Source organism: Lepisosteus platostomus, chromosome 1 (assembly GCF_059453375.1).
Source record: "Lepisosteus platostomus isolate fLepPlt1 chromosome 1, fLepPlt1.hap1, whole genome shotgun sequence".
NCBI lineage: Eukaryota > Metazoa > Chordata > Actinopteri > Semionotiformes > Lepisosteidae > Lepisosteus > Lepisosteus platostomus.
In genome coordinates this window covers 67,024,475-67,051,199 of record NC_142611.1, presented here as the reverse complement: position 1 = coordinate 67,051,199, position 26,725 = coordinate 67,024,475, and the positions used below count along the sequence as shown (strand labels likewise).

Genomic DNA, 26,725 nt, shown 5'->3' with positions numbered 1-26,725 from the left:
GGGTGGACCTGAGCCTCAGCATTGAAAGCCTATATTTACAATGGATAAAATGTGTGGTAGGACCATGAGTTTCTCACTCAAATTAAAACCCCAAAATATGCCACACACAAAAAAAAAACGAATAAAAGGAAACTGTCCGGGTGAAGCTGACTAACCTCCAGAAGAGATGAAAGTCTCCTGCCCTGGTCGTTAGCCATTTTGATCGTCAAAGGCGGTGTAACCGCGTTAAAAAAAAAAACATTTGTAAGTGTGACTTGTTAGAATTCAGCTGCTCTGTCTTCCGTCGCTTTGCCGTGCGCTTTGACGAGATCGCCCAGCTCGTCCGTGTGTCTCTCTCCATGTGGCTTGTGTGGGCTGCAGTGCTGGTACAGCAAGTGGCCCATCTGTGCCGCTGCCACCCTGATCCCTGGTGACACAGCCAGGCTGGAGGGGTGAGCAACAGCAGGGACGGAGGTGTGTGTGAGAGAGAGGGAGGGTGGATGATGGGGGGGGGGGCGGGAGGAGGAGAGGGACCAGCGTGTGACACACAGCAGCTCCAGAGCCACGCTTCGGCTGAGCGCATCTTCCCGTGGCTCGGAACGGCAGGGCTGTTCCCCGACTCGCCAGCGCCTTCATCCCGCAAACCTGTTTATAGAGTGGGGAAGGGAGCTGGAGAGGAGGAGGATTTGAGCGGGCCAGACTGGGCACTGCCGCACGGGTCCAACAAAAGCTGGTGTCGTGGTCAAGGTTGTCTGACAAGTGTGAAAGAAGCGCCAAGTTTCACTACGGGGTTTTGTTTTTAATACCGAAACATATAGGGCATATCTGTCATCTGTCTGGTTATATCCAATACGATTTTGGTGACGAGCATTGAAAAACATTTAATCAAAATAAAACGACTCGTGTCTTTCTAACAGCACCTGGAGACAAAGAAAGTTCTTCCACGCTCCAGTCCTGAGGTTTTATTAACTTGAGAGGTTCGCGTCTTGCCTCGGGTTTATTCGTCCTGTTAGGAAAACAAACATATATATTTCCCAAAACAGGTTTTGAGGTGCTTGCGCTGTTCTGTGGGTTTATGGAATCTGCTGTGGTAGGGCGAAGGAGTTGGTGTGAGGAAGGGAGTGGGGAGGTTGGGGTTCTCTCTGAAAACCACTCTTAAGAAACTGATGTGGTCGGTCGCCAAGACCGCATACCGTGGAGACGGCGAAGGCGGCAGGGGAGTGTTCCGGAAGAAGGCGCAGCACCTGCCGCCGCGCGGGGGTCGCGGCGGAGCTCGAGGCGGGCGGGTCTCGGCGGCCGAGGGAGCGGACGGGAAGGGACGGAGCCGGGCCGAGATTAGAACCCGGGGCAAGAGTAGGCAAAAGACGAAGGAGAGCAGCAGAGGTGCGAGGGCGAAAATAAAAGAGCGGAATAATCGCGGAGGCGTTAAGCGGAGCTAAGGAAACGACTGGGGGGGGAAGAAGGAGTTGTGAAGAATAATCGAGCAGAGGCACGGAGGGATTAAATAGGGAGGAGGAGGGGGGCAGCTCGTCCAGTATGCGGCGCAGATCATGGGCAACCCCGGAAGGGTTAACAATCCAGGGAGAGTCGGCGGAGAGGTGTCGGGAAGCTTGGCAACGAAGAGGCACCGGAGCGTAAAAGCTGAGGCAAACGTCGGGCAGCGGGCGGAGTAGAGGAGCGCAAAGGGAACGGGAGCGCGATAAAAGGGGGAAAGTGGGGTTCCGTGAGGAAAGAGAGACGCGGAAAGTCAGCCAGGGGAGGGAGCGCAGCACCGCAGCCCAGGAGCCTGGCGAACCCCAGCGGCCGTGCCCGGGCACTGGCTCTGACTGAGTGAGGAACAAAAAAATCGAAGTGAAAAAAGGCTCTCAGAAGTGCGCAGGTGGATTTTTTTACACGGGGGGGGTGATTTCCTGACGTTTTCTTTTCGATATTTAAATATCGACGGGTGTCGTTTCACCCAGCAACTACTACTACGACAGGAGTTGAAGCAATAGCTCGGAGACTGAAGCCAGGACCACAAAGCCATCGCCTCGTGTCTGCGAATGTAAAAGCATTTGTTATACAGAGCTGAAATAGTCTTTTGCGGAACTTTAACGTAGAATGTGTTATTAACGCGTTTCTTTTTTCTCCGTCAAAGAAATGTTTGATCGTTTCAGGTTGGAACGCGTTATATTCGGAAACCTTATTAAGCTATTAAAGTAGGAAAATAGGAATACATCATTTTTAGTCTTTGAGGTCGGTAGTATGGGTCATTGTTGAAATTATATAACCAATGCATTTAAATATATAAGCGGTATATTGGTAACTCCGTTCTGATCAGGTAAAACTGTTTTATTGTAGGCAGCAAAGAGTCTTTTACTCGGTTTCTTCGATGTAATCACTGGATGTATCGGTTATTTTAGAGGTGGTTGTATATTCGTTTCTACTAATAGATCGTATTTAAAGAAAACAAGGGTCGCACTGATACTTTATTTTTTTATTGTTTAGATAGACACAATTACGGGAATATAACATATCGTTTAGAAGAACCCGCATCGAAATCTCTTTTTCTCGAAGATTATCGTCGGTCTTTTTACTCTTTGGACAGCAGGGTTCTTGCGTTTACATAATCCCGCCGGCTTCCTCTGTAAAATTCTACCTGTTGTGCACCGGTAGGCCTGAAATGCAAGACGTTAATGCAATCCTCTTACACCTGGAACAAGCTTGAAATCGTCCATTTGAATCCGTTCTGAATGAGCACCAAGACTGTTACAAAGCAACAGATATGCAGTTGGCGAAGCTGTACTAACCTCATCTCTGTATGGCAGTTTCTCAACCTCGCGGAATATTTCACCTCATAACACAACGTTAGAATCGCACTAAACTAGAGTGAAAGCTGTCTTCTGGAGCGGGAACTCCATTCAGGAAATGCACGGAGAAGTATGCACGTAGCTGATTGATTGCAACTCTTCAGTGAGTCGCACCGCACCCTGGGTTTCCTTGCAAAACCAAGCACGCTGGAAAACCGGCTGCGATGAGCCGTGTAGGCTACTGTTGGGCGATGCTGAGGCTGAGAGACGGTAGCGCATAGCCTACAAATATGTGCCAACCTACGACTCTCTCTAAAGGCAGACCGGGCTCCCTGTTCGAAGCGGGACAGCTGTTCCTGAAACACACGACCTTCCACGGGCTGCGCCACGTCTTTCTGGCCGGCTCCTACCCGCGCCGGCTGGCTTGGCTCCTGGCTTGCCTGGCTGCGCTGGCTCTGCTCTTCACCTGGTCCTCCAACCGTGTCCGCTACTTCCTCTCCTCGCCGGTTCACACCAAAGTCCACATGGTTTACGCCAAGCGCCTGGTGTTCCCCGCCGTCACCATCTGCAACCAGAACTTGCTGCTGCCCCGGCGCATGGAGAAGCCGGACATCTTCACCGCGGGCCGGTGGCTGGGTTTGCTGGGGAGGAATCTGCAGGTGTCCGCCGGGGCGCGCGAAGCCCTCTCCCGGCACGGGGCCAGCGATCCCCGCTGGTCCCCGCTCTCCCGGATCCTGGATTTCACCCACTTCCTGCCGCCGCCTCGCGACTCCCAGCCCTCCATGAAGCAGCTCCTGGACCGGCTTGGCCACCAGCTCGAGGAAATGCTGCTGTACTGCCGTTTCCAGGGGCAACTGTGCGGCCCGCGCAATTTCAGCACCGTGAGTCCGAGCACTGTTGAGCGTCTGGCGCTCCTGCCTTCTGCCTGCTGAAATAGCCCTAGAATAATCACAGCGGTGCACACTGTAATAGTATAATTACATTTAATTATGGTTTACCCCACAGGAAGTCTGCGAGGTTTAGGCTACTAGTGGAAATACAATTGTGCAAGTAATTGACACTGAGCTCTGCTTTCGCTCACTGCTCACTGTAGTATATTACCACAAATTTATTGTATTAAACGATTCTATATTATTCAAACATTCCTTAATGTGCTTTTCATATATAAAAATATACATTGAACATTTAATAACATTATATAATGTTTTGTTTCACGTGGCGCTTGTTTATGCATACTGATGAGATTCTAGTCGCCCATTGAGTGAAAACGAGATTGCGATTTTTGAGGCTTCTTTCGTTCATTTTTCATTTGCATGAACACCACGTGGAGTGAGCAAGGTACAGGACATTCAGCACTGTCAATTCAGGTGCTGTCATTATCGCGTCAAGCAAAGTCCCTGCGTTCAAAGGTGTTTGTACTGCGCTTGGGCTGTGCCTAAACATTCACAAATGGGTTTTCTTTGCATATGATTGCCAGGAATAAATTACTCTTGTTCTTCTTTTCTCCTGTAGTTCGCCTGTAGGAACACATAGTAAATAGCCCTGTTCCTATTAAATGTCTGCAGTCAGCTTTAGTCGGCTGAAAACCTAATTTCGCCCTTTCTCTTCAAACCAGATTAGAGGAAGCTAGAAAGTGATCCAGCAGCCCCGATTAGGCTGATCCGCATTTGTTTCAGACAGCTCCCCTGTAATTAAACTTCAGGACATTCTTGTAGCCTTTGGGATGTTCGAAGCGATAAGCGCTTGTTTTCGTGAAATTAAGAAGTAGGCTACACTGTGGCGAGAGGGCTCATGTACATAATAGAACAGGTTTTCGGTCCCGGGGCAACATTGTGGGTATTACAAAAAAAAAACGAAGATCCGTACCTCGGGGTGTACGTATAATTGCTATTAAGTGATGCGGTTTTGGTTTCTCTGTGAGAATTTCCAATTCGCACTTCAAAGTGAAACACTCATTTTCATTCACGTTCATTGAACTGGAAGTGCCTTTTATATCACATGCTGAGCAGTTCTGTTGAGATTTTTTCCCTAACGGTTGCTAATTATAAATCACAGCCAGGATTTGATTGTCCTGCAAAAAGTATTTAATAGATTTATGATTTTAGTCGCTTCAGTCCAGCTTTCTTGGAAGCCGGCGGATTTTCAATAGAATTGTCACCAGTCCCGTTGGCGAAAGTATCTTTTATTAGACTTAATAATGCAGAAGATTTGTTGCTCTGGCTGATCCTTGATAACGAGCTCGATGGCACCTTTTCATAACCCTCTGGAGCCCCCAAGAACTGCTCTGTAACAGAGTGCAGTACGTCTGTTAGGAGTGGAGGTGGACAGTTTATTGCTCGTGACTGGATCGTGTCACATTTGGGGAGGCCCAACATCATGTTGGTCAGCACTCTTGCCTCATGGTTCCCAGGTCCTGGGCTAGCAGGTGTCCATCTGTGTGGAGTTTGCATGTTCTTCCTGTGCACACATGGTGAGACTTCTTTAAACTGCACCACCTGCTGTGGGCATTGCTTCCGGAGTGACCGGTGCACAGTCTGCGTCAACAGGACAACACGAGCAGGATGTGCCGAATGCTGTCCTCTTGTCTCTGGCCACTCTGTTGTTTCGGCTACAATGCAGTGGAGTTTGGTTGTCTTGCAACATCCTGACAAGATGCGTTAGAAGGGCCCTGTTGCAGATGTGTTCCAGAAAAGGGGTTTTGTGCTGGTTACCATCCAGCTGCGAGGTGAACAGAACAGGCCCCTGTTACCCTGAGGCAGGTAGAGGCAGGGCCACTAATGAGCTGAGGCATGAGTGTTCATGCTCTCAATTAGTAATGATATTTAATGACAAGATGACATGCTCTGGAAATGCAAAATCCTTATTTTGTATCTGATCCCCTCCCATGTAAAAACAAATGTAATATGGCACAGACAGAAGGGTGTCCATTAGAATACCCTCTTAATTAAAGGTCTTCGGAGTTGGTCAGCCTTGCAGTAATGAAACGTCCTGACACTTGGAAGGAGATGAGTCTTCTGGGACCTGGTTCAGCAAAGGGTAGTGAGCTCAGCGAGGGCTTAATGCTGACACATCGTTTAGATAAGCTAATGGGCTGGTTTTGACATCCCATTCCTTTGGGATCTATAATAATCTGAAATATAATCTTTTTGCTATATAGTGCCTTCCAAGGTACTGTACATTGTTTTACAGTGCTGCCCTTGGGTATAGTTCCTCTGGCAAACAGGCAGACAAGGCTGAGACAGGTTGGAAGTTATAAATCCGAATTAAACACCACGTAAAAATTGTAGAATCTACTTAAAAGGATCATTTTTTTTAACAAGTCCTCCTCAGCGGACACACCTCAGTGGCACGAGATTAAAAACAAAACAGGCCTAAAATATTAATCACATTACAATGAAGTTTCTTGTTCACTTAACAGGCCAATTGAGTTTTTACAGGAGGGTGCTAATATGCCAAAAATAAGGCCTTAAGACACGCATTTCAACCCCAAGTGGTGGGATAGGTTGATATTTTGGGAACATGGGATCATTGACAATGAATAAGAAACCAGGGCTGGAAATGACTGTGTGTGTGAGAGATGGAAAAGGGGATCCAACGACAGGGGCAGGAAGGGGGGCGGACAAAATACTTGGCCCCCACCTCCAAAACAAGCATCAGCGACCCACGGTGCCCCCCCATGTACTCTCCCTTGGGCGTTTTCATTGATCTGTCATATCGAGCAGGCAGGAGTCCAGAGAGAGAGCTCACAGCGTTCTGTATAACTGCCATCGATCCAGGCAAACGCCCCGCGCTCACAACTCGAGCAGCGCAGCCTGGGGAGATCGCGTCCTGCTACAAAACAGCCCAAAATGCCCCCCGCTTGCACGCGGGAACTGTTCCCATATTTAGAACACCATTGCCAAGCATCCTGAACCGGTTATTCAATTATTGTCTGGGGCTCTCTGCAGGCTTTTTGGCGCAGTGTTAATAAAAAATTTAAAGAAAACAGCAAATTGCAAAACAGGAGCAAGCATTACAGCATGTGCTACAAGTGAAACATTAAATCAGCGTTCAGTCCAGCCGGGGAAAACACGGAATGAGTTTGCTTTAAAGGAGCGGGCTTGACCTTACTCGGCTGAGTGTTATTCCGTCTCAATATTTATATGGCGTTCTGTTGTATATGTGCGTGTGCTGTGGGGATAGTCACGCAAGGCTGTTCCACCCATCGTGCTCGCTCTCAGGACTCGTGGCTTATTGATCCAAGGCCCTCTGCAGGCTAAGCCTTGAAGGATCTCAGGGAATCTTCTCCCGCCATCAATAACTAATTAACTATTGAAGGGAAAACAGCTGGTGAAATAATGGCGGATTAGCATGGGTGAGTGGGAGATGAGGGGGAAATAAATCAGGGTCGCGCCACGCGGACTTGATCATTAGTGGAACATGGTGTGTGACGCTGAAATCCTTCCCCCCCCCCCCCACACATGTTCTTAATTTTCCTGAACTTCGAGATGCGTTTTTTTTTTTTCTGAAATGGGCTCTTAGAATATAAAATGAAAATGAACAGAACCAGATGCAAACCACTCACTTCCTATTTGCACCCTGTTGTCATCGAAGGCTGAGATTGTGGTCAGTCCTAGGAGGGGGGAAGCACCTTTCTTCATAGTGAATTGAGAAAATGTATTTGTTTAACTGACTTTTGCTGTGGTCTTCTACACTTTTGACTGGCCTTTATTACACGTTATCCCACTCGCTTTACCACACAGGTCCAGGAGAAAACCCAGCTGCCCCACAGTCGACGTCCACTGTGGTCTGTCATGCACAGTGCGGGAGTTTCCCTGTCAGGAAAAGCCGCAGGAACACCGCAAAGATGCCGTGTGCGTTTTGTCTGGGACCTTCCTGCGTTCCTCCCCTATCTTCCGTGGAAATATTCCCAAACCATGCTGGGAATGCTGTGCTGGGAATGCTGACACAGACGAGCCTTTGAAACCTAAACTGGAAACGGAGTGGTTCTGAAAGCCGAAAGCGGGGCTCGTTCTGGGCCTGGCCGTGTCGGCTCCCGCGGTTTCTCTAGGAAGGCTGGGGGTGGAAGTGGGGGGGTGTATGGTTGCCCTGTAGCCCCGCAGAACGGGCGTGGACAGGTGAGGAATCGATTGCCTGGACGGGGCGGGTGACGAAGGCTCCCGCGTCCCCTGTGTTGTAGACACGACTCGTCGTTCTCTTCCCCGGCGCTGCTGTCGTTCCGACCGGGAGCCGAGCGCGGCGCTGAAGAGCAGGGCGGCGCGAGGGAGGCAGCGCTGTCAGGTAGAGGGAGGCCAAGGCTGTCGCACCGTCCCTCGGCTTGTTGCCACAGCAACGCACACTCTCCTGGCCCTGCTGGAGCAGCGCAGTCGGCAGGCTCACGCAATTCCAGCTCTCCCGCGCGGGCCTGTTCCTGGTCAGGGTGAGCGCACCCCCGGAGAAGAGGGGCTGGCAGCTGCAGCTTCCCGGGGACATACAGTCGGAAATCCGTAACTTGGAATCTGTTAAACAAAACTTGTCCCCTTGCAAGCAGCGGCTCCCTCATGGCATTGTTTTAGGTTCAAAACAACAAGCACAGGGGCAAGCACAGCCAAGAACTTGTCCCTCTTTTCATGCAGTGAAATTTCGGTGGAAATTTAAGAAGCATCCGGATCCGTAGACAAAAGAACGGGAAAGCCTGACAAAAAACCCTCTCGTGACCAGCTAGAAAACGGGGCTGCACAGCATTGACATAAAAACAAAATCTACACAGGAGTAAAAACTCTGAAGTATGTAATAACAGCCAATCCTCCTTGCTTTCTTGCCCAGATATTCACCTATATTAACCGTTGTAAGTGAAATCTGACAATATAAATCTCTTTAAACCTGCCCATCCCCATCACTCCCACCAGTGCTAAGAGATGCATACGTGCTGGAGAGTCCAAATTAAAACAAAATCTTATCCCACCACTACAGAGATGATCGCCTTGGTAGGCTTAAGGAAATTCTGAAAGAGGACTTCCAAAACGCAGTCCCAAGTCCCAGTGTCAGATTTCAAATCCAGAACCCTTAGGACTGGAGCACTCGAGAGCTGGAGATGCTTGGTGACAGAACCATGTAACGGGTGTACAGGACGCTGGCGATTGTGGTCAATCGATCATTAGTTTGACCCTGCCGGGGATGTCTTGTTTCAGTAGGGGAAGCACAGGTTAACCTTTATTTAGAAAGCTCCGAATGAAAAAAACCCGGTGGGCAGGAATGGGTGAGCGAGCTGGTGTTCATGGGGGTTTGGTGCCGTTTCCCATTTGAACGGCGTCCCACTTGAGTTTTTCTAACTCTCCATCTTTTGTCTCCTTGGAAGGGGGGGGGGGGGGCTCCACAGGTGATCCAGGGGGGTGAAGGTCACGGCCCTGTGTTGGGGCTGCGCGTTCTGAATGAGAAAACAACTTCAGCTGCGTGGCTCAGAACGATTATTGCACTAATCCACAAGTGTGTGTGGCTTCTGGACATTCACACAGAATCTGTACTGAAAACAGCAGAACAGCAGAAAGTCATGCTGGTGGTATTAATTAAAGGTCCCGCTTTTGAAGCTGTGATGTGGGGAGAGTCCTGTGCTAATTCAACAGGCAAATAGGGAGAAAGCAAGGATTTAGATTTTTGTTTTATACGGATGACACTATACTGGATTTGAGGGTTTCAATGCAGGATGGTTTTTGTCACTTTTATGTGAAACGAATTGGCAACTAAAGAGCAAAGCAATCTAAAATAATATAGAGCAAGATGATCAGTTGTAAAGTTGGTTAATAAATGCAATTAATCATGTACCATTGAAAACCAGAGTTTGGAACTAGAGTTTGGCCTTTTCAGGAAGTCTCCTGAGTTAGACACCCGTGACAGGATCAAGACAAAGAACCTGTGTACTGTATGTCCCATGGTGTTGAACAGTACAAGTGTCTCAAGTCATAATGTACAGTAACTCTGAAACTAACCACTGTCTTGAAAGGCCATGCAAAAGAGCTTTTGAGCGGTGCGTGCAGTGAAACACAGATTTTATCTAGTATGAGATGCGGGGCTTTTTCGCAAACTCGCCTTTTTCAGACATCCCACTCTGGAGACAAAAGAATTGATCTCATGAATTGATGATTGACCTTTATTGTACTCTAAATACCATCAGGGGAATGAACAATTCGAAGTGCGGTCGCTGTTTCATATGGAAATGTTTTTAATTATGTATCTCCCATTGCAAACAACAATGTCACTGTTTGATTACGCGCTCTTAGTCATTTGAAACTTCGGATGATTGACAGCTGATCTGAAGAGCCTGACTTTTTGCTTTCTGCTCTCTTTTGTCTCCTGACTGCACTGTGGGAGGGAGGCAGGCTGAGTGTTTCTTTTTTTATAAAGTGAGCCACAAGGATTTCCAGTTTGCTGTTTAAGGTTAACTTTTGAGCACTCTTAACAGTTTGACAGAAATGAAGGACAGTTTCCTCTGGTCCTCTGTATTTCAGTCCCCTTTGCCTACCACCCAGCATCCCTAAGTACTTTGGCATTCATCAGAGTCACCTGCTGCACTGGGAATCTCACAGAAGAGATCCCTCTGATATGGAAAGGAGTTCCTGATAGTATTAAGGAAGCACACTGTCGCTTTTGGAGCGTAAGGTCATGGTGTCAGAGGATACTCGCTGTCATTATTTTCAAATCCTATTCCAGAGCAGTGTCTTGTCCGTCGCGTTTTCTTTGTTTCGATGGCTGTCTTGATTGAAGAAAATAACAACTGTTAAATCATTCCTTTTACAATGCAAGCGGAACCATTTCATTTGATCTATGATGGGTTTCCCCTAGCAAATATGAAAGCAGTGGGGATCCAGATGTTTCTTTTGTGAAGGGGGGTTCTTCCATACTGAGATATATCCTCCAAGCAAATTAGGAGATTTAGATCGCTAAGTTTCTCCTCTGACATAATTCTAAAACAAATTTGGATAGTGTCACATTCAATTCACCCGGGCTGTCCCTGGGGCATGTCTGATGCTCAGCTCTGCATTAAAGAAGGGCATAGTTTCTTTCCAGTTTCAAATGATAGCTGACTTGCCTTTATTAAATAGATCCCCTGTCTGGCAGTGCAAACTTCAAGGTATTAATCCTTCCTATTAAAACGTGATCAAGAACTCTTTGCCTCAATCCTGTTGATGAAAACAACATTTAACGTCAGGCTCTTTTATGGAAACTGCATGCTTGAAGTGTGTGTAGAATATTAATTGGAAAACAGATTAAATAAACGAGCAGATGTTCTGTCTGGCTACTCTACATAATTCTGCAAGTTCTAAATGAGCTTCTGTCTGTCTGCCAGTTGGACTTGCAGTAAATAATCGTAATTAATGGCATTTGCAGTATATAGCGCTTTTCATTTCCAAGTTTCCCAAAGCACTTCAGTTATGTGGTATTTTCAGTTACTGTGGTACCTCGTTCATTGCTTTTGTGTTGATTGTAGAGACTGTACCTGTGATTTGTCTTCGTATTACAATGTATTGTATTGTCTCAGTCACTGGACCGCCTTTAGCTACTATATTAACTGGTTCATTTTCTTTTATACCACTTTATTCTACTTTTTCATTTTATTTGTTTCAATTGTTTTCCATAGGTCATTGATTATTTTGAATACAATTAGCCTGGGATGAAATTGTCATCTAAAAAGTGAATTGCTGAAAATAATAATAGTAGCAGTTGTTAATCAGTGTAAGACTGAGTCCCTGACATTCGAGTGCAGCTCCTTAGAAGCTTTTTTGGCTCTGTCCTCGTGTGCAGAGACGAGGCAGGAGCTGGAGGGCTGCTGTATAACACAGCCCCTGGAATCAGCAGCCTGAGCCAGCAGCAACCTCGGGGAGTCCATTTAAATTGACAGGCAAGCGCAGGCTGCTGTTTGAAAGGGTCAGCCTGTAAAATTAATGAAGTGGCCCTTAACCACCGGCTGGGCTATTCGTAGCCTAGTGGAGTTTCTTATTGCACCCAAAGTGCCTGGCCCTCCTCTGTCATCAGGCGTTTGTTGAGGCGTGGGCTCTGTGAAGGGTGATCCCTGCTGTCGTTTTTCTGTCATTTAGAGACCAGTGCCCTGGAGCTGCATTTTGTTTCTGTTCAGTACGAATGAATGGCGCTTCAGACCTGACAGATACAGTTTTGGCACAGAAGCTAAATGCAGTTTGGACACTGAGTAGATTCTCATCACCTTTCTTTCTCTGGGGTTTAATCTTTTTAGGTTGTTCACATAGAAGTGTAGCAGCTATTCCTGTAATTGCCAAGCCAGTCTGGCACAGAGATCTGTATGTGAATTCTGGATACAGTACTATCCCACTACGAGCTGTCAGCATGCAGACAAATCTATAAACATGTCAGCACTGAGAGTTAAGCATATCATTGCACTTGTGCATATGACAAATAAACTGAACTGAATTTAAGACTGACCAGGGCATGGATTTAACTGATAGCTTTGCTGTGCTTTTTTAAAATGTTGTTTTTGCAGTCAAACACTATGTGAGCTCAGGAATCCGTTTGTGAAGGTATTCACAAAGTAGTAGTGTTTACTGTAAGAGTAGTCTCTTTGTAAGGGGGACACTCCTTTTAGATAATGGAATGTGTCATTCATTTCCTCTTGAATAATGGGCATGCTGTTCCCAGGTCGTCTTTATAAACAGAGCCACAGTATCTTCACTTTATAGACACGGCGTGTCTAAGACAAGAAGCAAAATTATTGGATTTGAACTCCTTTCATTCTCTAGGTTTAATCTTTTTATGCTCCTAACAAGGAAAATGAGCTGTCATCCCATTATTGCTAATCCTGTAAGGCACAGAGCTTTGGATTTTCAGCTTTAGCCATTCAACAAGCAAGTGTGCATTTAAACCGCTTAATTCATTGCTTTTCCAAGGCAATTTGGCAGCATGCAAAGGTAATTTCTTTAAAAATGTAATTATAAATTATGAGATCTAAATGAAATTAGATTTTTTAATGTATTGTTTTGTTTTTTTTTTCTTTCTGTGCTCTCCCTGTCATTGTTACAAAGACTAGCCATCCCCGCAGTGTCTGACGAACTGCTCTTGTCTTGCAGATCTTCACCCGCTACGGGAAGTGCTATACCTTCAACTCCGGCCAGGACGGGCGCCCCCTGCTGGTCACCATGAAGGGCGGGACAGGCAATGGCCTGGAGCTCATGCTGGACATCCAGCAGGACGAGTACCTGCCGGTGTGGGGGGAGACAGGTCAGTCTGCTGCTGCTGAGTTCGAAGACCACATCTAGTAGTGGCACTGTCTTTTGAACATCCCTGGTGCAACCATAGGTTGATAAGTAGTTTGAATTTCTGTGCATTTGAGATGGAGAACAGGAGATGCTGCTTTAATCAAAGGGTGGTGGGAGTGTGGAAGAAGGCATCCTGCCTTGTTGCTGAAGGCGAGACCCAGGCTCCTGTCAAGAAACTGCATGGATGAAATCCTTGGATCAATTAACTACTAACTACCAGATGGGCTAATTGGAGTCGAATGGCCTCTTCTCTTTTGTAACCTTTCTTGACTTTTAGGTTATTGTATTGCCTGATTGTAAAATTGCCACAACTAGAAGTCTTGGAAAACTGTCACAATGAGCAAATTCTTGCTTATTTGCATTAACACCATCGACATGCCAGTGCAAAACGCATTGCACCATTTACGAATTTGGTCCTGGATGTCAAAGACATAGATGGAGTCAGGGATTGTCTTAAGTATAGTGGTATTTCAGATGATTATCATATTCAAGTTGAGAAGCTGTTTGAATAATAAAAAGAATATCACATACTATACCAAGAGATAATAAATTAGATTTATTATCGTTTCTGTAAACAAAAGAATGCAAGTTGGTCAGTTCTAGTAGAAATGCATGTTCTTGTGAATTCTTATCCATCCATCCATTTTCTAACTGCTTTTGTCTAACACAGGGTCATGGGGAAGCTGGAGGCTATGCCAACCATTAACAGGCACAAGGCAGGCTACACCCTGGACAGGACAACAGTCCATCACAGGGTACACACACACACAAGTTCAGGGCCAGTTTCCCCAGAAGCCAGTTAACCTACCAATATGTCTTTGGACTGTGGGTGGAAACTGTAGCACCCAGAGGAAACCCAGGCAAACACAGGGAGAACATGCAAACTCCATGCAGATCGCACTCAGGTCCAGAATTGAACCCAGGGCCCCAGTACTGCAAGGCAACGAAGCTAACCCCTGAGTCACCGCGCCACCAGAAAATCCTAAGTATGATTGATAAAATAAAGTGATAAATGGATACATTTGACTATTCAGGTTGGAGACAAGACACAATGCAGGATTCCTATCTTACACAAACAGTTGCAAATAGAATGCTGTATCAGGACTCAAGCACCTGATCAGCAATTCCAGTATTTCTGTTTGGGATGTTATAGGAGAACTGATATATCTGTGTTTTGTGTTGGGCCAGTGTTGGCTTGATACCCAGAAGTGCACAACTGCAGCTGCATCAGGGTTCTGCTTCTGTCTGGCCTAAGCAAGTCTTGAGAAAAGGAGACACGTCAAACTGTACGATCTCAGGTTCTGGCATCGGGCCACATAGCTAGCGGACAGTCAATGGGAATCCCCAGGCAGCGGCAAAGTGCCTCCGCCGAGGATGAGATGGGACTACTTGACCAGGGCCCGCTCAGCGAGACAGCGCCCCCCTGTGGCCCCCCGGGTGCTTGCAGGCTCACGGCGCTGTCAGTGAGGGACGCGCCTCTCCTCCAGGCGGCGCTGATCCTCCAGGTGGCGCTGTGCTGCCTGTGGAGTGTTAAAAGGCTCGAAGGCGGGCGGGGTGGAGGAGTCTGCCTGCACTTCCTCGCTCTCCCCTGTGTGCGGTGGTGGGGGTCGTAGCTGCAAGCAACACACACGTGGCTTTTCCAGATTGGGTGGCTATAACAACTAATCGATGATAAAAACAATTCAAATAAAAGTGAACAAATGTTTTCCTGGTGCTGCTAGAGTACACAATGAAAAGCTACAGTATGCTTCTGCAGAGAACTAATGCAGTGTTTTGGCAAGAAACCAAGAAGCAGCATTAAATTCATTGAAATAACAGAAAACCATGTGACCACACAAACCACAGCAACTGTGCACATCCCATATTCTAAACAGACATTCACAAAGCATATAACCGCTGAGCACGAAACTCCCTTGATCGCCCCATTCAGTCTAAGGCCGCAGAGAATTACCTGACAACAGCAGTGAGCTAACAAAACTGAACACCATGTAACGCATTGCATTCTGTGACCATTGTACAGCCCCTGTCAATGCAAGGCCATATAGTATCGACTACCCATGACAGAATGGCCCATGGTCTGATCCCCCATACCCCTGCAGCAGCCACAGTTGTCTCTTGAGCAGATGAGTCCCATATACAGTTTCTAAATCTTCATCCAATTCAGAGTTACGGAGGAACTAGAGCCTGTCCTGGCCAGTAATGGGCGCAAGGCAGGGTACACCCTGGATGGGACGCCAGTCCGCTTATGGGGCACAGACAAACCCAGACACGCGCGCTCATGCCAGGGCCAATCTTTCCAATTAACCTGCCGGCATGTCTTTGGACTCTGGGAGGAAACCAGAGCATCTGGAGGAAACCCACACAAACACGGGGAGAATATACAAGCTCCCGCAGATAACACTCTGGGAATTGAGCAAAGGTTAGAAATCCCATCGGTGGTGGAGCCGGAGAGCAAGAAAAGCATGTCAAATGGTTGCACCGTTACCGTCGTCGCAGTGCGTGGTGCGCCACATGTCAGATAATGAGAGCCTTGGCCATTTGCTTGCCAGCTGTACCTCCGAAGAACAGTCTTATCTCTTATGAGCGCAAATAAGCGAGTGTCTGGAGGCACACCTGGCCCCTCAATTCTCAGATGCAATTAATTCTGTTTAACAGCGCCCATATGGCGTGGTGCCTGGGCAAGCGGCTGTCTTTGTATTGCAATTCTTGTGCTTCCCTGTCGCCACACTGCCCTGAGAAAACTCCGCCCGGACACACAGGATCCCAGTTCCATTAACCCCTGTAACAGGAGAGAAATCTAGGCGCTTCAGCGGCCATAATGAACAAAAAGGAAAGGCAATTTCCTTTGTTGAAATGAAAAACAAATCTGCTGTGCCGATTTCAGCGTGATGTTTTTTTTAACACTGGTATGAAGGGGGTCGGTTGGCCCTGGGGTCCAGGGTTCAATTCCAGATCTAGGGTGCTAGCTACATGGAGTTTGTATGTTCTTCCCGTGTTCCAGGTGCTCCGGTTTCCTCCCACGGTCCAAAGACATGCTTGTAAGTTAATTGGCTTCTGGGAAAATTAGCCCTGGTGTGTGTCTGTGCCCCGTGTCAGGGTGTCCGTTCCTTGCTGGGATAGGCTCCAGTTCCCCTGCAAGCCTGCAATGGATAAAATGGTTAGAAGTTGGATGGATGGATGGATGGATGGATGGATGTCATGAGTGGTGCTGGAGTGTTTCTCAGGTGCAGTCCTCGTGTAGTTTGGGAAGCCCTTGCAAACCCCCTGCCCTCCTGCACCACTCCACATAGCTCCTCTCTGCATCTCATTCATTTAAAAAGGAAGAGAAGCCTTCAAGACTCTGTGACAATCGAACAATTTTGTGGTGGAACCACTTCCATTCCTGAGATGCAACTTGCTCTTGTAATGTAAAATCTATTCGCAAATGCTCATGCAGGAGAGAAGGCTATTGGGTTCATGGATTTTCATTTGATCTTTTTCTATATGATGCATTCTTTTCTCCATTCCTTTCCTACTTAGTCGATACTGGTGAATGGTGAAAGATCCCAGCTGGTCAGCAGCAAGGATGGGAGCTTGTTAAAATCTTGCAGACGCATCTTGTTGATTTCTGTGTTTAGCGGGGGAGGTATTTAAAGTCACAGCTTGCAAAGCTGGGCCGTGGCTGAATCTAACCATGTCTTCACGGTGCAGTAATGTCGTTCATTAGGTTACATTATGGTTTGAAACGCTGGGCTGTGCAGCTTGCAAGGATCATTATCATTATGCAGTTAGCGTGCATTGCTTTCAGCACAACATGACTAGAAGATACACTCCCCTGCCTACTGTCTTTTAAGATGAAGTTTGATACCCATTATTCAGTCGCAGATTCCTAATTTGCTTTCCTTTCATGCGGTGCATATTTGCTTTGCTGCATGGGGGAGTTGAATTTATTATGATTTCTGAGTGTGCAGTAGTCCAGTCACGCGGTGAACATCCCTGATCCCTGGAGTGTCCACATGGTGTGTGGTTGCTCTGTAGATCCAAGAGGTATGGGAGAGAGAGCTATCAGGGTCTTTGTGCCCAAATACTGATGACTTCGGAGCCCAATGCATGTCATGTAATCATCCATAATTAAGCTCCTAAATCCCTTGTTTCACGAAGCCCATGTCTTGTATATATCTGTTTCGTGATAAGCAGGTAGCAGCAACTGGACAATCAGAATCTCCGTGGCCACACACTGGAACAAAAGGCAGTAGTATCACCTCTAGCTAAAATCCTCTGTGCTACACATGAGTCCAGTCACACTTAATGATTTGCCAAACCACCGTGTGTGAATCAATATTTGGATTCCCACCCACCTGTTCCCAGCTTTTCCATGGATCGCTGCAAGCTTTCCAAGCTGCACACCCTGCAGGAAAGTCAGCCATCTAACGTGGCCCTGTGTTGTTGCTGTGTCCCTAGATGAGACGTCCTTCGAGGCCGGGATCAAAGTGCAGATCCACAGTCAGGATGAGCCCCCTTTCATCGACCAGCTGGGATTTGGGGTAGCACCGGGCTTCCAGACTTTTGTTTCCTGTCAGGAACAGCGGGTAAGAAGAGGAAGGAAGGGTGGGGATAGGGGACGGGGAACTGAAATTAGGTAGGGCAGGGAAAAGTCACATAAACACATGTGGTTCTACAGAGCCCAGCCATGCAGAAAAACACTCATCCCCTCCAAAAATAGTTCCAGTCCAGTTTTCCCACAATGCACCTGTTCCCGCAGCTTACAAATCATGCTTTTTCATGATTGTCTACATGGTGCAAAGCCCAAACGTCCTGACACAGATTTTGTACCTCCATGGGTCATTTACTGCTTACTACTGCATTACAGCTGTAACAGCTCCTCTTCAAGGCTGCTTGTTTGCCACTGGTCCCTGAACACAACTGCTTCACAATCCCAGATCACCGGTTTATGGAATAGAAAAGCAAGGGAGTTGGGGGGGGCGGGTGATACACTTTGATTATGCAGTAGTTTTCAGTAAATCGTAAACACCAGTCTCAGCATTTTTGACTTTCCTATGGAGAGAAAGAGACGCACATTTCCATATCACAAATGACATACATGAATTTAAACTAGAAGCATGCACAGACTTTCAGAAGAGATGCTGACATTAAAATGCATGCTTTCAATCTGTGCACGGTACGTGAGAGATGTATTAGATAGATCTAAGGTAAAATCGTTAATCTCTTGAGTGTTGTGGATGGGACAGGGGCCATATATTTTCCAGTGCTCTTCACGGTCTGGAATCTGCACGCTTGCAGGATTAGAACTGCCAGCCTTCTGCATGGTCTGTCTCTGTACTACACTTGGGCCCCCACTTTCATTTAATGACATTCATTCCAATCCTGCTTTTGCCATTGCCACCAATAAAGCGCTCCTTGGAATAAATGAGCAATGAAATGGCTGGCTTGTAATATAAATGATGTTACAGCTGAGAGAAAGCCTTCTCTTAAAGCTATTAGGCAAGGCAGGGATCTCTTTGTGTCTCCAGGTAATTGTAGTGGAACCTTTTGATCTGCCAGGCACTGTGGAAGTGTGCTCCTTTCTCTCTTTTGTAAGGCCACCGAATGAGCCACATTGCCTGCCTCTCCTCCCCCTCTCATTAAAGAGGTTTTTTTTTTCCAGAATTAACATGATTAGTTTCTGCAGAATAACAGACACAGAGGAGAAAGCAAGAAAATAAATTATTGCCTAGCTGCAAAGTTCAAATCTATATCCAACAAGGAATGAAGTTGTTTTTAGTTGGAGTGGATGGTATTTTGCCTGTGCAGGCAAATAGGAGCAGCACCCAGTTTGCTTTGAATCGGTTATGAGTTACGGGTTCATGACCCCAGTATGAACACTGGTATTGCATCCTTGACCAAAAATATTTCTTTCAATTTTTCATCAAGCCTGCTGTCTGGAAATATTTCAGAACTACAGGGCCATTAACTTCATCTAAGGCAGTCTCTTAGTCAACATTATAGAAGCTGGATAAGTTTCAGGCCTAGGAGCCTGTGAAGTCCCAACAGCCTGAAAAAGTAATCAAGTTTGAATTAACTAATTCATGGCTGAAGTGAGCTACCTTTTTCCCAGGTCTCTGCAGGTTAAAATTCAAATCAGTCTGTAGTAAAACAGTCTTGGGGGACTAGACTCTAGAACCCTGGTTTTAAATATTAAATTAATATGATGTACATATAAAGTGCAGTTCAGCCTACTGTATTATTAAATGAATCGAGATATTCAGCCAAAATTGTTACTCAAGTACCCTGGAACCTTACAACATTGGAAGTTGACACTACTGATGGGAATTCTGTTCTTTTGCATTGGCCTTGACCTCTGACCTGTGTGCACATGTTCTCAGCTGGTGTACTTGCCTCAGCCCTGGGGGGACTGCAAGGCCACCCCCATGGACTCAGACTTCTTCGACACGTACAGCATCACGGCGTGCCGCATCGACTGCGAGACGCGTTACCTCGTGGAGAACTGCAACTGCCGGATGGTCCACATGCCAGGTAAATGCTGATCGGAGTGAGAAGGACAATGCTCAAGACTTTTGCCTCTGAGGGAGACTGGAACACAGGCACTGCTCTGCCTGTGATCCCAGACATGCCCAGAGATTGAGAGTTCTTTGTGTATCCCAAAAGGGCAAAGAGCCTGAGCGCTCTCCCAGTGATCCCAGAGACGCACAGACACTGGGACCTCTTCCTGTGATCCCAGAGGAGCACAGACACTGGGAGCTCTTCCTGTGACCCCAGAGATGCACCGACACTGGGAGCTCTTCCTGTGATCCCAGAGATGCACAGGGACTGTGTGCTCTTCCTGTGAGCCCACAGACACTGGGAGCTCCTCCTGTGACTCCAGAGTCACACAGACACTGGGAGCTCTTCCTGTGACTCCAGAGTCACACAGACACTGGGAGCTCTTCCTGTGACTCCAGAGTCACACAGACACTGGGAGCTCTTCCTGTGACCCCAGAGACGCACACGGACTGGGCTTAGCAAATGTCTGGCCATATTGGTTTCAGAAGGTAGTGCAACACTAAATGATTTGCATCCAAGCCACATGAACTCCATTTTCATAAAAGATTTCTAAGCTGGAAAAAAGAGGGATACCAATCTCTATACAGTCCTCTTTCACAATGGTGTGCAATGGCGAAATGACATCCTAGGAGAGCAAGCAAAATGGTTCAGATCAAACACAATCATGGAATTTTAAACAATCCAAACTTCACGCCGTCCGGCCTTTCTAAGGGCGCCTTGCGTAATAAACAAGGAACTGAACCCAGTGGGCTGGTGACGGCTGTTCTGGGGCGTTACAGGGGCAACAGAGCCATCACCCGGGCAGTGAGGCCAGTTATCGACTCCCTTGTCCATTGCTCCCCCTTCTCAGGCGGCCGGACGCTGACAGAGAGGCGGAGAGATCCCAGCTGGCAGGGCTGTAAATCAGCCAGGCACTGAGGTGGGATAGAGCGCTGTGCCTGGGGTCAATACCGACTGAGCCGCAGCGTGTCCTGTTAGGAAGTATTAGGCAGTTAGTGAGGCAGTGACACTGACAGTGGTTCCTGCAACCCCTGATCATCCGTTACTCTGTTTTCCACATCATACTTTGAATAAAGGCTATTAGAAGATAGTGAAGTGTACAGGGCATGAAGGACCCTTCTCAGGACAATCTTTGCCACATGGTGGGACTCAGTGCATACAGTCGGCACAAACGAAGATCAGCAAAGGCAGAGGAAGATACAACGATTGACGTCAGACTGCAAGCAGCTTCCTTAGTGATAAAATGTGTTTTATTTTGATGATGTCCACTACAATTCATACAGTCTTACATTTCTTTCTTTATGCAACAAATTCTGAATGTAAATCTGCATTATTTTTTGCTAAATGTTTTCAGTTATAACACGGCATCGTACCGTAGGTATGAATACATTTGGAGCCTGCTGCTTAAATACACAATCACTGGCCGAAATATTAGGAAACTAAGGCCACATTTCAGTGGCTTGAACGGGACATTACATGTGTTTCACAATATTCCAAACAATTTACAGCTCTAAACAGGTTGGCCTTTATTCATCCAGTTGTAGTACTTGTGATAGTGTGCGTGATGGACCTGCACATTCCACCAGTTTTTAGCAGGGCTGAGATCTGCAGATAGCCATGCCAAGTGATGGAAATCAAATGCCCCTCGTGACATTTATATATGGAAGTGAATTTAACACTGAGAAGGGCTGAAGGAGTCTGGATCAAGCTACACAGCCGTGTGGTTGAAACTCTGCTTTCCTTCAAGGAAGGCTGGCTGGATGAAATGCTGAGATTAATTTTACTACTGCACAGACTCGATGGTTACAGACCCTCTCGTCTATAACGTTTCTTATGTTCTTACGTCAACCATGCATTGGTTGTCAACAATGCAATTGTGTTACTGTGATGTTACCACTAATACTGTAGCTCTTTAGTTGTAGCTGATGGGAATCCGGCCCTTTGACATAGCAGGACTGACCTCTGTTGGGGGAGACGCTTTGTGACTTTAGGGCTGGGAGTGTTGCTGAGAGCAGGCCTTGGGGACAAGCTGTGTGTGCCAGTCTAACTCCTGCGCCTGTGCATTTCACTTACTTGTATTTTGATCAGTGAACATATAGGTTATGAATACATATTTAACAGCACTCTGCGATGGCTAATCCCTCTTTCTGTCCATAGGGGATGCTCCCTATTGCACTCCGGAACAGTACAAGGAGTGCGCTGACCCTGCTCTTGGTAAGAGCTCCAAAAGACCTGCCGACCTAATTCAAGAAACTGGTTTGCATGTTCCTTGGCATGTTTAAATAATTCTACCGCGGGAATTTACTGCATGGCACTGCAGAGCCTAGTTTACTTAAGCATTGGTGGACCAATACTCCTGTTTCAGTACTTCACACAAGCCTGCAGCTCCACATACTGTGTTAAGTTTCAACGTTTTTTAGCAACAGGGAAGAGTCACAGTGCAGACAGGTAGTCATAGATCCCGTCACGAGTCACAGTCTCTCTACGTTTCGCCTCTCCCCATAGACTTCCTGGTGGAGAAGGACAACAACTACTGCGTGTGCGAGACGCCCTGCAACACCACACGCTACGGCAAGGAGCTGTCCTTCGTCAAGATCCCCAGCAAGGCCTCGGCAAAATACCTGGCCAAGAAGTTCAACAAATCGGAGCAGTACATCGCGTACGTTACCGCGGGCTATGCCGCCATCTCATTCTCTGGCCTGCTTTAATCTCCCGGATTGGGTGGGGGGGAATGATAAAAAAACCCCGAAACAGAACTCACATCAAATAGCTCTGTATGGGCATGGGCTGACAGATGCGGTACAGAGGCTCAGAGAGCGCCAGCAGATTCACTGCCATTGCAGCGCACAGCTGCGCTCACAGTTTCTCGATTTGCCTTGCTCGTCAAGATCTTCGGAGACCTGGAGCTGGGCGCGGCAGCACACTTGGCTCGTGTGCGAGGTGGATGAATCTCATAGTTGAAGCGTGCAGTGAGGGTTCCTTGTGTTTGACAGAGAGAAAAGAGCTTGAAGAGAGCATCCCCGCACAAACCGGGAAATTGAAGAAGTCAAAAGGGAATTTGGCTCCTTGACTTCAGCCTAATTGGGCAAATAGAACAGCAGTTGTGCGGGGTGCACCGATAAAAAAATGAGGTCATGGCACTGTGTGGAGCTGTTTCAAATGACCGCCCTGGAGTAGTTATTTACCGTTAGTACAAAAAATAACTTGTGCTGTTTTGCCACTGTCTGGTGGTACACAGTGTCTTCAATGGCCTTTACAGCAAAGCACTGTCTTAAAGTCAGCTTAGGGCAGGCTGTACACAGAGCAGCGTGTGGGGTTTGAATGGAAGACTGAAGCCTTTCATATTCTGGCAGCAAAAAGCTTAAAATAATACGCCGGAGGGCCAGAAACATTGGGGAACACCCTGAAGTCCCAAACATAATACAGCTGAAGCCGTCCAGGGAAGAGTGTGGCACTCTGGGACGTGCCTAACTGCAGCCACTCATGACAGAACCCCTTTCCTTCTGTCAACTTGTTTTCTCAAGTATACTGTATACCTGAGTGCTGGTGCACGGAGCACAGGAGGAAAATGATGATGGCAAAACACAGAAACGATTTTTCCGGTTCTGTGAATCTTCAATTATTCAAACCTCCGGTAGGGCTGCAGTTTTCCTCTACGTAGATAAATATTATAGCCTGTATATATGCATGAGAATTAGAGTGTGACTAGTGCGAGGAAAGAGGATCAAAGCAATTTTGTCTCTTACATGAAATGGAAACTATTATAAAATCTGAGTAAAAGGTTTAAGAACTTTAAAGTCTGTCAGTATTCAGCACATTAAATTAAAATTAAATTGCACAGATAGGATTAAAATAAAGAATATTCTTAATGACAAGACCATTGGCTGTTTCCACAGGTGTTGGTATATAATCGCATCCTATTGATGCTGGCTATGATGCCAGTGGGAGTGATTATTGGAAAAGAAGTGCTAGCGCAGGGAACGACAGGATTCCATTCCTGAAGTCAGCATTAAAACATCACGATAGGGCTCTCTGTGTAGCTGTTGAGATGGATGTTCTTTGTGAGTCCCTGGGTTGCAGTAGTAAAAAGCCCTGATAAGTATGGGCCCGTTCCACCTCCAGAGGGATGAGACAACAGGCTGTCCTTGGGCAGGTTTTATATTCCAGGAATAAAGTGCTGGCAAAGGGAGTATCCTTGGGCTGTCCTCTTGGTGTGGCCGGATGAAATTTACAGCCTGCCTCCAGAGCCCAGCTCTGTGTTTTAAGATAAAGGAAGGACCCCCTTCCCTCTAGAGCTGTCATGACTATAAAACTGGTTGCCTGGGGTGTCATTAAGCCCTGGAGTAACCATCCTATGCCACCTAGTTAATTTTCCATCTGTTATGCACTTCCTATTTGTGTCCTATTGTGTCTCAGAAACACCCAGCCCCCAGCCTGATGGACATTTCACAGCAACACACACAGGGCGCAGAGTGCCTTTGTTATAGAGCACACAGTTCCAAGGGGTTGTGTGCCTCATTTTCATACTTGTCACCCTGGCGAAGCAGGACAAGGTCAGAAGAGTCTCCCTGGGTCCAGTTGAGTTAGAGCTCCAAGAACTTTCACGTGGTTCTGGTCTCTCTGAGCTCGTATCTCATCTTTGAGATGTTGTCCTGTTCCTTCCTTCACTCACACCTGAATTAAACTGAACACTAGAAAGACACTTTGGTGCTATGCAAAAGATGTGTTGAGAATGTGGGTCTTTGCTTATTTAACATGATAAAGTATTTCACTGGTCTCCCAGAATCAATGCTGACTGGTTTGCCTCCTGTGCCGACAGGGATAACATCCTGGTGCTTGACATCTTTTTCGAGGCTCTGAACTATGAGACCATTGAGCAGAAGAAAGCCTACGAGGTGGCAGGACTGCTGGGTAAGAATGCTTTTACTTTTTTTTACCTTTTACTAACTGCCTTTTTTTTTAAGCGAGACGTAGCTTGATCTGTCTGACAAAGGACTCAAAATAAAGGACTGAGCCCCAGAGGTCAGAAAAGGAAAATTGCCAAGGATCAGATCATGCCCCTAGCAATCCCTTTAATGAACATAGAGCAATGACAAAACCAGCCCAGGTGGAGACCACCTGAATCATTCCTTCTCCAGTGTCCACTGCGATGAACATTAGTCCGGCTGAGCAGCAAGTTAACGATCTCCTCAGATCTTAAAGGGGGAAACATATTGAGGAAGGAATTCCACGTTGAGATGATAACAGACAAAAACTGCAGGGGCTTGTTCTCTTGGTGCTGGACACTTCAAGGTTAATCTTCAGTGTTGCCTTGTTAGTCTTAACGACAAGCACTAATAGCTTCAAAGGAGCTGGAACCTTTTTTTATTTTTATTACGCCTGCAGAAATGGCCTTATAAATCCAGAGCATTTGGAAGAAAAAATCAGTTAGAAAGTGCCAATAAAGTAATGTGTAATGTTCTCTGCATCTCTTACCTGCGTTTTACTGTTTCGAATGAAGCGAATTAAATGGCAAGCCCTTTAGTGTTAAGAAAAAGCTTATTTGTTTATACAAACATGTAAATGGCACTTCCCTCTAAAGCCAGAGCAAGATTTGAAAGTACAAGTGCGAACTGGGGTCCAGGTTAAAGAGAGGGGAGGTCTTGTCGGACGGCGTCAAGGCTGCTGGGAAGGGGGAGAAGGGTCACCCCCCCAGCTGTGATCATGCTGGGAAAGCAGAGACACGCCCACGTCCCTGGGCTGGGTGTTAACAGCACCTTGGGGAACACTGCCTGTAACGGCTCTGTCAATTGTAAAATAAAGCTCAATTACACAACACTGAAGGCTTTATCACTGATTCAGCACAGGCCTTAATTTTGAAATGGCCACACAAATTAAAAAAAAAAAAACCTGTGTGAAATATATCTGATTTATTGTGGTCCTAGATGAAACCAGAGATCTTGCTATAACTTCCTATAATAAACTATAAGCCCCAGTGTTTGTGCTCCCTGGATCAATAGCCAGGGTGAGGGTGTCCAGCTGGCCAGTGTAGTGAAGTGTGGGCCTTTGACTGCTGTGTTTGGTGTTCTGTCCTGATGTATTGTCTGCACTGTTCACACTGTTGTGTTGTGGAGCTCAGATTTGAGTTGGGATGCACTGTGGCATTTTAAGCTTTTTCCTCCATCCCTGTGTGTAACCAGTGTCTATCTATACCCCTTGCCAGGTGATATCGGTGGTCAGATGGGCCTCTTCATCGGCGCCAGCATCCTCACCATCCTGGAGCTCTTCGACTATCTTTACGAGGTATATCATACTTCAGCTCCTCTGCTGCTCTGCACTCCCCTGCAGCGTTTCCACGTACAGATCAGGTCAAGGGCAGGTTAAGTGATGCTGAGTGGTGCCTTGGCCCTACAGTAGCTCCCACAAAAGTCTTGTTTCTTAAAAGTCAATGAGAAACAAGATGGCCAAGAAGAGAAAGAAACAAGATGGCTGTAGCCATATCACCCTGCAGCTCACACTGAAGCTCAGCAGGTGTGAACCTGGTCAGTACCTGGATGGGAGACCTCCTGGGAAAAACTAAGGTTGCTGCTGGAAGAGGTGATAGTGGGGCCAGCAGGGGGGCTCACCCTGCAGTCTGTGTGGGTCCTAATGCCCCATTATGGTGACGGGGACACTATACTATAATAAGGCGCCGTCCTTTAGATGAGACGTAAAACCGAGGTCCTGACTCTTTGTGGTCATCAAAAATCCCGGGGTGTTTCTCAAAAAGAGTAGGGGTGTTACCCTGGCGTCCTGGCCAAATTTCTCCCTGGCCTTTACCAATCATGGCCTCCTAATAATCTCCATCTCTGAACTGGCTTCATTACTCTGCTCTCCTCCCCACTGAGAGCTGGTGTGTGGTGAGCGTTCTGGCGCACTATGGCTGCCGGTGGCCCTGCACACTGGTGGTGGTGGAGGGGAGTCCCCATTACCTGTAAAGCGCTCTGAGTGGAGTGTCCAGAAAAGCGCTATTTAAGTGTAAGGGATTATTATTATTAATTAAATCCTCTTTTTAACAGCTGCTTTGCTTGTGCTGGAGAGCACACATGTGCTTGGCCTGACACGTGAAGCACAGTTTCTGTTTTTATCTGCCCCAAAATGGTCCACCTTGTCAGTTTGAAGATGAGTGGTTCAGTT

General features: G+C 46.9%; 1 protein-coding gene across 8 annotated transcripts in view; it reads left to right on the top strand.

Moving 5' to 3' along the window:
* asic1b (acid sensing ion channel subunit 1b) overlaps positions 1–26,725 on the top strand; it is a 175,572-nt gene that overhangs the window by 142,167 nt on the left and 6,680 nt on the right. For 6 of the 8 annotated variants that reach the window (XM_088633760.1, XM_088633761.1, XM_088633763.1 and 3 more), the window contains 7 exons: positions 12,842–12,992; positions 17,471–17,598; positions 19,393–19,543; positions 21,728–21,784; positions 22,076–22,229; positions 24,390–24,481; positions 25,773–25,852. In XM_088633760.1, the coding sequence (XP_088489886.1) occupies positions 12,842–12,992; positions 17,471–17,598; positions 19,393–19,543; positions 21,728–21,784; positions 22,076–22,229; positions 24,390–24,481; positions 25,773–25,852 (813 nt within the window). Of the gene's footprint in view, positions 1–1,280; positions 3,650–12,841; positions 12,993–17,470; positions 17,599–19,392; positions 19,544–21,727; positions 21,785–22,075; positions 22,230–24,389; positions 24,482–25,772; positions 25,853–26,725 lie in introns of those variants that run through there. The other 2 variants (XM_088633758.1, XM_088633759.1) reach the window with 2 other exon arrangements.